The 12,371-nt window shown below is 49.1% G+C and overlaps 1 protein-coding gene across 4 annotated transcripts in view; it reads left to right on the top strand.

Moving 5' to 3' along the window:
- Positions 1 to 661: 661 nt before the first annotated feature.
- nipal3 (NIPA like domain containing 3) overlaps positions 662 to 12,371 on the top strand; it is a 97,301-nt gene continuing 85,591 nt past the window's right edge. The window contains exons 1-2 of one of the 4 annotated variants that reach the window (XM_078204083.1): positions 662 to 753; positions 11,778 to 11,846. In XM_078204083.1, the coding sequence (XP_078060209.1) occupies positions 709 to 753; positions 11,778 to 11,846 (114 nt within the window). In that variant the 5' untranslated portion in view covers positions 662 to 708. Of the gene's footprint in view, positions 754 to 2,289; positions 2,407 to 11,777; positions 11,847 to 12,371 lie in introns of those variants that run through there. The other 3 variants (XM_078204085.1, XM_078204084.1, XM_078204082.1) reach the window with 3 other exon arrangements.

Raw genomic sequence — 12,371 nt, forward strand, 5'->3', positions numbered from 1 at the left:
TGCAGATGTATAGAACGTTGGTTCGGCCGCATCTGGAATACTGCGTCCAGTTCTGGTCGCCACACTAGCAGAAGGACGTGGAGGCTTTGGAGAGAGTACAGAGGAGGTTTACCAGGATGTTGCCTGGTATGGAGGGGCTTAGTAATGAGGAGAGATTGGGTAAACTGGGGTTGTTCTCACTGGAAAGACGGAGGATGAGGGGTGACTTAATAGAGGTGTATAAAATTATGAAAGGCAGAGATAGGGTGAACGGTGGGAAGCTTTTCCCCAGGTCGGTGGTGACGTTCACGAGGGGTCATAGGTTCAAGGTGAAGGGGGGGAAGTTTAACACAGATATCAGAAGGACATATTTTACACAGAGGGTCGTGGAGGCGGACACACTGGGAACGTTGAAGACTTACCTAGATAGCCACATGAACGGAGTGGGAATGGAGGGATACAAAAGAATGGTCTAGTTTGGACCAGGGAGCGGCACGGGCTTGGAGGGCCGAAGGGCCTGTTCCTGTGCTGTATTGTTCTTTGTTCAGCAGCGCTCCTGATTGGTTGTCCGTTGCGCTCGGCACTCCTGATTGGTTGTTCAGGGCGCTGGGCTCTCCTGATTGGTCCGTCAGGGCGCTGGGCTCTCCTGACTGGTCCGTCCGGGCGCTGGGCTCTCCTGATTGGTGTACGGAGCCACCAATCAGCGTGTAGGCGTCGGGAGCCGGGCGGATGGAGCGGGAGAGCGGCGGTCTCGGGTCCGGCACCAGTTACAAGGTGAGCCCGGGGCTCGGAGCGCAACAGGCCCGAGCAGCTGCGTCCACATCCCCGGTCGCCGCCTCCAGCCCGGGGGAGCGGAGCCCAGTCACCTCCCCCAGAAAACACTCCCAACACCGGGATAGATACTGAGGAAAGCTCCCGCCACAGAGAGAGGGGGCACCGCGCCCCCAGCCCCGGCAGGGGGGGGGGGACCGCGCCCCCAGCCCCGGCAGGGGGGGGGGGGGGGGACCGCGCCCCCAGCCCCGGCAGGGGGGGGGGGGGGGGGACCGCGCCCCCAGCCCCGGCAGGGGGGGGGGGGGGGGACCGCGCCCCCAGCCCCGGCGTGGGGGGACGGGACCGCGCCCCCAGCCCCGGCAGGGGGGGGGGGGGGGGGACCGCGCCCCCAGCCCCGGCAGGGGGGGGGGGGGACCGCGCCCCCAGCCCCGGCAGGGGGGGGGGGGGGGACCGCGCCCCCAGCCCCGGCGTGGGGGGACGGGACCGCGCCCCCAGCCCCGGCAGGGGGGGGACCGCGCCCCCAGCCCCGGCAGGGGGGGGACCGCGCCCCCAGCCCCGGCAGAGAGAGAGGGGCCGCGCCCCCAGCCCCGGCAGGGGGGGGACCGCGCCCCCAGCCCCGGCAGAGAGAGAGGGGCCGCGCCCCCAGCCCCGGCAGGGGGGGGACCGCGCCCCCAGCCCCGGCAGAGAGAGAGGGGCCGCGCCCCCAGCCCCGGCAGAGAGAGAGGGGCGACCGCGCCCCCAGCCCCGGCAGGCGGTCACCGTGAAGCTCCCTGTTGTATTTATGTTGCTATTTTCTCTGTCCCGCCTCTGGATTTGCTTCCCTGATGGTTTGCGGTGAGAGCTGCCGAGCGCGGGGTCACTCTGCAACCTTCATTCCCCACAGCAGAGAGAACCTTTCTCCCAAAGCTCTCAGCCTGTCCTCTCTCTTCCTGTGACAGGAATAATTCCTCCTCCATCAGGGCAGAGAGGACCTGTTCATCTGCATTCCTATCAATCCAGCACATCCTTCAACCTCTCCCCTGGAAGCAGAGAATCCCTACAGTGCAGGAGGCCATTCAGCCCATCGAGCCTGCACCGACCACAATCCCACCCAGCCCTTTTTCCTGTATCCCCACATATTTACCCTGCCCATCCCTCTCACCTACACATTCTGGGACACTAAGGGGCAATTTAGCATGGCCAATGCACCTAACCCGCACAGCCCTCCCTGAGCTGAAGTTTCCTCCAGTCTGTTATTGGGAAGATTAAAGCCCCTGATAAAGACTATCTGTTGGAAACACTAACAAACTACACTTGCCGTGTATTTGTGTGTGAACGCTGGGAGATGGGATGTAGGGAGGGATGTGAGAGACGTGGTTTGCCTGACTTCAGTGAGATGGGAAATATACTATTTACAATAAACTGGATAAATCTATTCATGGGTAAGATGACACAAGATCCGAGGGCAATATTCAAAAAGAATTAAATACAAGTGGCACAAGCTGTACTGTGGGGTGGGGTGGTGGGATACAGCCCTGGATGACTAAAGAGATAAGAAACATCATAAAACCCCCAATGGCAGGAAGATTGAGTGTCACAGATCCCAGTGAATGGGAAAGATATAAAGAACAGCAATGGCTGGCAAAGCCAATAAGAGCAGCTACGGAAAATAAATTTGTAAGTGATATCAAAGTCAAAAATGTTTGAATAAATTATATTTGAAAGGAGGGTGGTTAGAAGTTATATGAGCTCCTTAGACTCGTGATGGTGTGAACTAAAATAAGGGCAGGACTTACTCAGTTAATGGTAGGGTGTTGGGGAGAGTTACAGAACAAAGAGATCTAGGGGTACAGGTTCATAGCTCCTTGAAAGTGGAGTCACAGATGGACAGAGCGGTGAAGAAGGCATTCGGCATGCTTGGTTTCATTGGTCAGAACATCGAATGCAGGTGTTGGGACGGCTTGTTGAAGTTGTACAAGACATCGGTAAGGCCACACTTGGAATACTGTGTACAGTTCTGGTCACCCTATTATAGAAAGGATATTATTAAACTAGAAAGAGTGCAGAAAAGATTTACTAGGATGCTATCGGGACTTGATGGTTTGAGTTATAAGGAGAGGCTGCATAGACTGGGACTTTTTTCTCTGGAACGTAGAAGGCTGAGGGGTGATCTTTTAGAGGTCTATAAAATAACGAGGGGCACAGATCAGCTAGATAGTCACTATCTTTTCCCAAAGGAAGGGGAGTCTAAAACTAGAGGGCACAGGTTTGAGATGAGAGACACAAAAGGGTCCAGAGGGGCAATTTGTTCACACACAGGGTGGTGAGTGTCTGGAACAAGCTGCCAGAGGGAGTAGTAGAGGCGGGTACAATTTTGCCTTTTAAAAAGCGTTTAGGCAGTTACATGAGTAAGATGGGTATAGAGGGATATGGGCCAAATGCGAGCAATTAGGATTAGTTTAGGGGTTAAAAAACGGGCGGCATGGACAAGTTGGGTTGAAGGGCCTGTTTCCATGCTGTAAACCTCTATGACTAAGGAAATGATGAACATGTTACAAAATGACTGTGTCAGTATTTATAGTGGAGGTCGAGGTCAGCATGCTGGCTATGCTAAAAAAGCTAATATTGAATCAGGAATTCAACAGGACTACACCAAACAAAATAACTGGCTTCCATCTGAGTCTTAAGGGAAGTAGCTGAGAACATTGTCGATGCCCCAGCTATAATTATCCAACATATCCAAATTTGCTGATGACACAAAGATGGGCTGCATTGTAAGGTGGAAACATAAAGTTCCAAACATATGAATAACTCCAGTGAGTGGACAAAGCTATAAGGGATGGATTTCAATGTAGGTAAATGTGAAGTCATCCATTTTCGACTGGATTAGAATCCTTTCTAAATGGTGAAACAATGAATTTCCAAAGAGACGGGTCCATATACACAGATCATTAAAATGTTATGAAACTTGATATCAAATAGAGCAGAATGCAAGGGCGTAGCTCCAGATCTTGCTGAATATGGTCAGGGACTGTTTCAATGTTTGAGGAGTCACAAATGATACTTTTATTAGTTTGGCTGGGGAAGCAAGGGATATTGAGGTTAACAATCTTCAGTTGACTTCAGTTGACGCAGTGTGGCTGTGATGTTGCCAGGAGTAGAACTCTCGGGCAAGAGCTCAGTATATGGGTGTGGTTTGACTTGCATGGCCACAATCACAACTTGAGCTGTTTGTGTTCTACTTCTGGGAACAATCTGTGCCCCTCGTTATTTTATAGACCTCTATAAGTTCACCCCTCAGCCTTCTACGTTCCAGAGAGAAAAGTCCCAGTCTATCAAGCCTCTCCTTATAACTCAAACCATCAAGTCCCAATAGCATCCTAGTAAATCTTTTCTGCACTCTTTCTAGTTTAATAATATCCTTTTACCCTTGTAGCACAGAAGGGTAAGGAAAGGAGAAGGAAGGCAGTGGTGATAGGGGACTCTACAGTGAGGGGGTCAGACGGACGTTTTTGTGGAGGAAGTCGAGAAACGCGGATGGTGGTTTGCCTCCTTGGTGCCGGGATCAGGGATGTTTCTGACCGTATCCAAGAAATCCTGAAGTGGGAGGGAGAGGAGCCAGAGGTCGTGGTGCATACTGGTACCACTGACATAGGCAGGAAAGGGGAAGAAGTTATGAAAGGAGAATATAGGAAGTTAGGTAGGGAGTTAAGAAGAAGGAACGCAAAGGTAGTAATCTCGGGATTGCTGCCTGTGCCACGAGACAGTGAGAGAAGGAACGGAATAAGGTGGAGGATAAATGTGTGGCTGAGGGATTGGAGCAGGGGTCAGGGATTCAGGTTCCTGGATCATTGGGACCTCTTTAGGGACAGGTGCGACCTGTACAAAAAGGATGGGTTGCACTTGAATCCCAGGGGGACCAATATCCTGGCGGGAAGGTTTGCTAAGGCTACTGGGAAGAGTTTAAACTAGAATGGTTGCGGGGTGGGAATCAAAATGAGGTGACTGGGAGAGAGGAGGTTAGCTTAAAAATAAAAGGGGCTTGTAGACAGTGTGAGAGGGAGGATAGGCAGGTGACGGAGAAGGGGAGCGCTCAGACCGAAGGGTTGAGATGTGTGTATTTTAACGCAAGGAGTGTAGTGAACAAAATGGATGAGCTTAGAGCGTGGATCGCTACTTGGAAGTGTGATGTGGTGGCCGTTACAGAGACTTGGTTATCTCAGAGACAGGACTGGATACTTCAAGTGCCGGGTTTCAGATGTTTCAGGAGGGACAGGGAAGGAGGCAAAAGGGATGGGGGAGTGGCACTGTTGATCAGGGATAGTGTCACGGCTGTAGAAAAGATGGATGCCACAGAGGGATTGTCTACGGAATTTCTGTGGGTGGAGGTTCGCAACAGGAAGGGGTCAATAACTTAATTGGGTGCTTTCTATAGGCCGCCCAATAGTAGCAGGAATGTGGAGGAGCAGATTGGGAAGCAGATCCTGGAGAGATGTGATAATAACAGAGTGGTCGTGATGGGAGATTTTAATTTCCCAAGTATCGATTGGAATATCCCTAGGGTAAGGGGTTTAGATGGGGAGGAGTTTGTTAGGTGTGTTCAGGAGGGCTTCCTGACACAGTATGTGGATAAGCCTACACGAGGAGAGCTGTACTTGATTTGGTATTAGGGAATGAACCTGGGCAGGTTTCAGATCTCTCAGTGGGAGAGCGTTTTGGGGATAGTGATCATAACGCTATCTCCTTTACATTAGCATGGGATAGTGATCATAACGCTATCTCCTTTACATTAGCATTGGAGAGAGATCAGATCAGTCAGGCTTGGAAAGTGTTTATTTGGAGTAAGGGCAATTATGAGGCTATTAGGCAGGAAATTAGAGGCATAAATTGGAAGGAGGTTTTCTCGGAAATGTACAGAAGAAATGTGGCAAATTTCCAAGGAAAATTTGTCTGGAGCTCTGCACAGCAACGTTCCAATGAGACAGGAGTTATGGTAGGTTACAGGAACTGTGGTGCATGAAAGCTGTAACGAATTTAGTCAAGAAAAGAAAAGCCTACAAAAGGTTCAGGGAGTTAGGTAATGTTAGAAATCTAGAAGAGTATACGACTAGTAGGAAGGAACTTAAGAGGGAAATTAGAAGAGCAAGAAGGGGTCATGAGAAGGCCTTGGCAGACAGGATAAAGGAGAACCCCAAGGCATTCTACAAGTATGTTAAGAGCAAGAAGAGAAGATGTGAAGGAGGAGGACCTATCAAATGTGACGGTGGGAAAGTCTGTATAGAACCGGTAGAAATAGTAGAGTTACTCAATGAATACTTTGCTTCAGTATTCACAGTGGAAAAGGATCTTGGTAGTTGCAGTACAGACTCGCAGTGGACCGAGAAGATTGAGCATGTGGACATTAGGGGAGAGGATGTGTTGGAGCTTTTGAAAAGCATCAAGTTAGATAAATCGCCGGGACCGGATGGGATGTACCCCAGGTTACTGTGGGAGGCGAGGGAAGAGATTGCTGAGCCTCTGGCGATGATCTTTGCATCATCAATGGAGACGGGAGAGGTTCCGGAGGATTGCGGATATGGTTCTGTTATTCATGAAAGGGAGAAGAGATAGCCCGGGAAATTATAGACCAGTGAGTCTAACCTCAGTTGTTGGTCAGCTGATGGAGAAGATCCTGAGAGGCAGGATTTATGAACATCTGGAGAGGAATAGTATGATCAGAAATAGACAGCATGGCTTTGTCCAAGGCAGATCCTACCTTACGAGCCTAATTGAATTTTTTGAAGATGAAACTAGACACATAGACGAGGGAAGAGCGGTAGATGTAGTTTATACATAGGATGAGAGGAGACCTAATAGAGGTATATAAGATGTTGAGAGGCATAGATCGGGTGGACTCTCAGAGGCTTTTCCCTGGGTGGAAATGGCTGCTACGAGAGGACACAGGTTTAAGGTGCTGGGGGGTAGGTACAGGGGAAATGTTAGGGGGAAGTTTTTCACACTGAGGATGGTGGGCGAGTGGAATTGGCTGCCGTCAGTGGTGGTGGCGGCAAACTCAATAGGGTCTTTTAAGAAACTCCTGGATGAGTACATGGGACTTAATAGGATGGAGGGTTATAGGTAGGCCTAAAAGGTAGGGATATGTTCGACACAACTTGTGGGGCCGAAGGGCCTGTTTTGTGCAAACGCAAGGCATTTGATAAGGTGCCCCATGCAAGGCTTATTGAGAAAGTGAAGGGCATGGGATACATGGGGCATTGCTTTGTGCATTCAGAACTGGCTTGCCCACAGAAGGCAAAGAGTGGTTGTAGATGGGTCTTTTTCAGAGTGGAGGTCGGTCACCAGTGGCGTGTCCCAGGGATCTGTTCTGGGACCCTTGCCCTTTGTGATTTTTATAAATGACCTGGATGAGGAAGTGGAAGGATGGATTGGCAAGTTTGCTGATGACACAAAGGTTGGTGGTGTTGTGGATAGTGTAGAGGGATGTCAGAAGTTGCAACGAGACATAGATAAGATGCAAGACTGGGTGGAGAAGTGGCAGATGTGGTTCATCCCAGATAAGTGTGTGGTGGTTCATTTTGGCAGGTCGAATAGGATGAAAGAATATAATAAGGGTAAGACGCTTGGCAGTGTGGAAGATCAGAAGGATCTTGGGGTCCGGGTTCATAGGGCATTCAAAGCAGCGTCGCAGGTAGAGGCTGTAATTAAGAGGGCGTATGGAATACTGGCCTTCATCAATAGAGGAATTGGGTTTAGAAATCGGGAGATAATGCTGCAGCTGTATAGGACCGTGGTCAGACCCCACCCTGGAGTACTGTGCCCAGTTCTAGTCGCCTCATTACAGAAAGGATGTGGAGCCCATAGAAAGGGTGCAGAGGAGATTTACAAGGATGTTGCCTGGATTAGGTGGCATGCCTTATGAGGAAAGGTTGAGAGAGCGAGGTCTTTTCTCCTTGGAGAGGCGAAGGATGAGAGGTGACCTGATAGAGGTGTATACGATGTTGAGAGGTATTGATAGAGTGGATTCTCAGAGGCATTTACCCAGGGCTGGAATGGTTTCCACAAGAGGTCACAGGTTTAGGGTGCTTGGGAGTAGGTACAGAGGAGATGTTAGGGGTAAGTTTTTCACTCAGAGGGTGGTGGGTGCGTGGAATCGGCTGCCGGTAGTGGTGGTGGAGGCGGATTGGATAGAGTCTTTTAAGAGACTTTTGGATAAGTTCATGGAAGTTAGTGAGATAGAGGGTTATAGGTAAGCCTAGTAGGTAGGGACATGTTCGGCGCAACTTGTGGGCCGAAGGGCCTGTTTGTGCTGTAGCTTTTCTATATTCTATGTTCTATGTTCTAGAAACACAGAAACATAGAAAAGCTACAGCACAAAACAGGCCCTTGGGCCCCACAAGTTGTGTCGAACATATCCCTACCTTTTAGGCCTACCTATAACCCTCCATCCTATTAAGTCCCATGTACTCATCCAGGAGTCTCTTAAAAGACCCTATTGAGTTTGCCTCCACCACCACTGACGGCAGCTGATTCCACTCGCCCACCACCCTCTGTGAAAAACTTCCCCCTAACATTTCCCCTGTACCTACCCCCCAGCACCTTAAACCTGTGTCCTCTCGTAGCAGCCATTTCCACCCTGGGAAAAGCCCCTGAGAGTCCACCCGATCTATGCCTCTCAACATCTTATATAGCTCTATTACGTCTCCTCTCATCCTATGTCTCTCCAAGACCGAGCTCCCTCAGCCTATCCTCATAAGGCATGCCACTCAATCCAGGCAACATCCTTGTAAATCTTCTCTGCACCCTTTCAATCTTTTCCACATCCTTCCTGTAATGAGGCGACCAGAACTGAGCACAGTACTCCAAGTGGGGTCTGACGAGGGTCTTATATAGCTGCATCATTATCCCCGGACTCCTAAACTCAATCCCTCGATTGATAAAGGCCAGCACACCATACGCCTTCTTAACCACCTCCTCCACCTGCGGGGCCGATTTTAGAGTCCTATGGACCCGGACCCCAAGGTCCTTCTGATCCTCTACAGTACTAAGAGTCTTTCCCTTTATATTGTACTCCTTCATCCCATTTGACCTGCCAAAATGGACCACTACGCATTTATCTGGGTTGAAGTCCATCTGCCACTTCTCCGCCCAGTCTTGCATCCTATCTATGTCCCTCTGTAACTTCTGACCTGGGTGGGATTGTGGTCGGTGTAGACTCGATGGGCCGAATGGCCTCCTTCTGCACTGTAGGGTTTCTATGATTCTATCCACAACCCCACCAACCTTCGTGTCGTTGGCAAACGTACCAACCCATCCCTCCACTTCCTCATCCAGGTCATTTATGAAAATGACAAACAGCAAGGGTCCCAGAACAGATCCCTGGGGCACACCACTGGTGATCGACCTCCATTTAGAAAAAGACCCATCTATACCCACTCTCTGCCTCCTTTGGGCAGCAGCCCCTTGGATCCCATGCCCTCTCACTTTTTCTAGAAGCCTTGCATGGGGGACCTCATCGAACGCCTTGCTAAAATCCATATAAACCACATCTACCACTAAGTGACAAAATCCTCTCTGCCCCTTCTCCCCCTCCTCCCTAAAAGATTGAGTGTTGCAATTTGTACTGAACACCATGCAATCATTAAAGGGAGATGGCGGCAGAGTGTCGATGTTACAGGGCTGGTAATCCAGAGGCCCAGGCTCAGACCATGAGAACATGGGTTCAAATGCAACTATGGCAGCTGGTGGGCTTTTAAAACCAATTAATAAGAATCTGGAATTCAAAGTTAGTGACTACAAAACTATTGTAGATTATTGTTTCGAAATTCATCTGGTTTACTAATGTCCTTTAGGGAAGGAAATCTGCTAAGCTTATATGGTCTGGCCTAGGTGTGGTTGATTCATAAATGCCCTCTGAAATGGCCAAACAAAACTGCGCCAGAAAAGTCAAAAAGCAAAGAAACAAGATGGACCATCTGGCATCAAGCCCGGCACCAGAAACAATGCCACATCCAGCTTTGTGCTTGGTAATGTCTGGGATTTTTGAGAGCTGACATTGTCACATTTACTGAATTGTATCTTTCACAGTAAGAAGTCTCACAACACCAGGTTAAAGTCCAACAGGTTTATTTGGTAGCACAAGCCACTAGCTTTCGGAGCGCTGCTCCTTCGTCAGGTGAGTGAGGAGTTGTGTTCACAAACAGGGCATATAAAGACACAAACTCAATTTACAAAATAATGGTTGGAATGCGAGTCTTTACAGGTAATCAAGTCTTAAAGGTATAGACAATGTGAGTGGAGAAAGGGTTAAGCACAGGTTAAAGAGATGTGTATTGTCTCCAGCCAGGACAGTTAGTGAGATTTTGCAAGCCCAGGCAAGTCGTGGGGGTTACAGGTAGTGTGACATGAACCCAAGATCCCGGTTGAGGCCGTCCTCGTGTTAGCGGAACTTGGCTATCAGTCTCTGCTCAGCGACTCTGCGCTGTTGTGTGTCATGAAGGCTGCCTTGGAGAACGCTTACCCAAAGATCAGAGGCTCTAAGGGTGGCGAGGGCATGCATGTACTCTGGATGGTGATCTTCAGGCCCATCACCAAGAGTGGCTTGGTAATATCACTACTGACCAAGCTGACTGAGGGATATAGCTGCTAGACTGGGCGAGGGGCAGATGGTGAGAGAAACAACAAGGAGAAAAAAAAACACTTGACCCCATCCATCTTCCTGCATCGGTAAGAGTTGGTCCTTGTGGAGACCAAGTCCTGTTCACAAATTGAGAAAACTCTCCATTGTGTTGTGTGGCACTTCCACCATCACTGAACATCCTAATTTATATCGAGAAGTTCATTGATGAAGCATCTGGAGATGATTGTGACTAGGATACTACCTTGAGGAATCTCACAGTGATGACTTGCTCGCAACCATCTTCCTTTTGCCAGGCATGACTCCCAAACCAGCGGAGAGTCTCCTCTCTCCCCCCGCCCCCCCCCCCCCCCTTGCCCCGGTCCCCACCCTGTTTGTACCTATTGGCTCCAGTTTTGCTATGGATCCTTGAGCCCCACCTGGTCAAATGTTCAGTCACTCTCACCTTTGTCAGTGATTCGGTTATTGGTCAGGAAGTGCCACTTGATAGCAGTGTTGAAGAAAATGTGCAAGGAACTCTGTCCTTTTTTGATTGAAAGTAGAATGAGGGGCAGATATACTGAGTCCTATTTGCCTTGCTTTTTGAGGACAAAACTGGGAAACTTTTCACTTTGTTGGGTAGATCCTAATTTTGCAGCTTGGCTATGGGTGTGGCTCGTCCTGGAGGACATGTCTTTAGTACTCTGGGATATTGGGGATGGGCAACAAATGCTGCCCTTGCCGGTGATGTACTCTGTCAGGGTGTTGCTTGATTAATCGTGGGATAGCTCTCCTAATTCTGGGACATACTCCTCGGAGCTCCTCCAGAGGATTTTGCAGGATTGAGTGTGCCTCTCTGCTGTCTCAGCGGTTGCCAGGTGGCCCCTTGGTTTCATTTCTTTTTGATTTTTCAATTGTAACTTGGTATCACTGAGTAGTTAAGCGGTCAGTAATACTTTATTGATCAGCAGCTGCATGTAGGCCAGACCTGGGAAAGATGGTAGCTTTCCTTTCTTAATAGGCATTAGTGAACTAGATAAATCTGTATGACTCATAGATACAGAGGGCTCAGGGATACAGACTAGTTCCAGATTTATTGATTAATTGAATTCATATTCCACTAGCTGCTGTGGTTGGATTTGAACCAGTACATTAGCCTGGGCCTCTGGCTCAGTCCAGCAACACAACCACTACGCCACTGTATCCTTATATGGAAAGCGAGGAAGTGAGAAGAAGCTTGGTTTGGGTGGATGCAAAGAGGATGTGTGGAACCCACCCTGATTCAGAAGATCGGTGATCTCATCAAAATGTACCAAAGCTGGGAGGGAGAGTGAGGCAGGAGGTTTCACTGCATTGCCCCCTCAATCTGACCACTCACCTTGGTGGTTGGAGCTGCCTCTGTGATTTGCTGACTGTTTCTTGTTTTCATTAACAGGAAAATCTGATTGGAACTTTACTTGCCATCTTTGGAAATCTTGTCATTAGTATCTCTCTGAATGTACAGGTGAGTTTCTGAGTACAGGGAGGGTGGAGTGTTGCTGGGGGAGAGTAAGAATCTGGCTCGGTGAAGCTGGAGTTCGCAGGCAGCGATGCTTGTGGCTGCTGGTATTCTTTTGCTGTACAAATACTAATACGTGTTGAATTCGGGAGTGATCCAGCTTACACAAAACAAGCAACATATCCCAACCAGTTAAAGGATCTTTCATTTGATGGGTTAGAGGAAGTTTTGAGTGTGTAACTACACAATCCACAAAACAATCTAATTGTACAAAACAAATGAAAAAGGTCAGAGCTCGATAGCGTATGACTTGTAGAACAGACACCAGGAAACACATTACAGACTGTCATCTCTGAAAGCACTTTATTTATACAACGGTGACAGTCCGGAATCTAATCTGATCGTTTGTTTATACACAACAATGTTTGTGGGCTGCTAATTTTCTGATATACAAAAGGGGAAATGGAATGAAATCTGGGAACGATACAACCAGTCGGCTGAATGTGTCTGATAGGAAAGATACTGGACCCG

The sequence above is a fragment of the Mustelus asterias genome, unplaced genomic scaffold, assembly GCF_964213995.1.
Source record: "Mustelus asterias unplaced genomic scaffold, sMusAst1.hap1.1 HAP1_SCAFFOLD_259, whole genome shotgun sequence".
Lineage (NCBI taxonomy): Eukaryota > Metazoa > Chordata > Chondrichthyes > Carcharhiniformes > Triakidae > Mustelus > Mustelus asterias.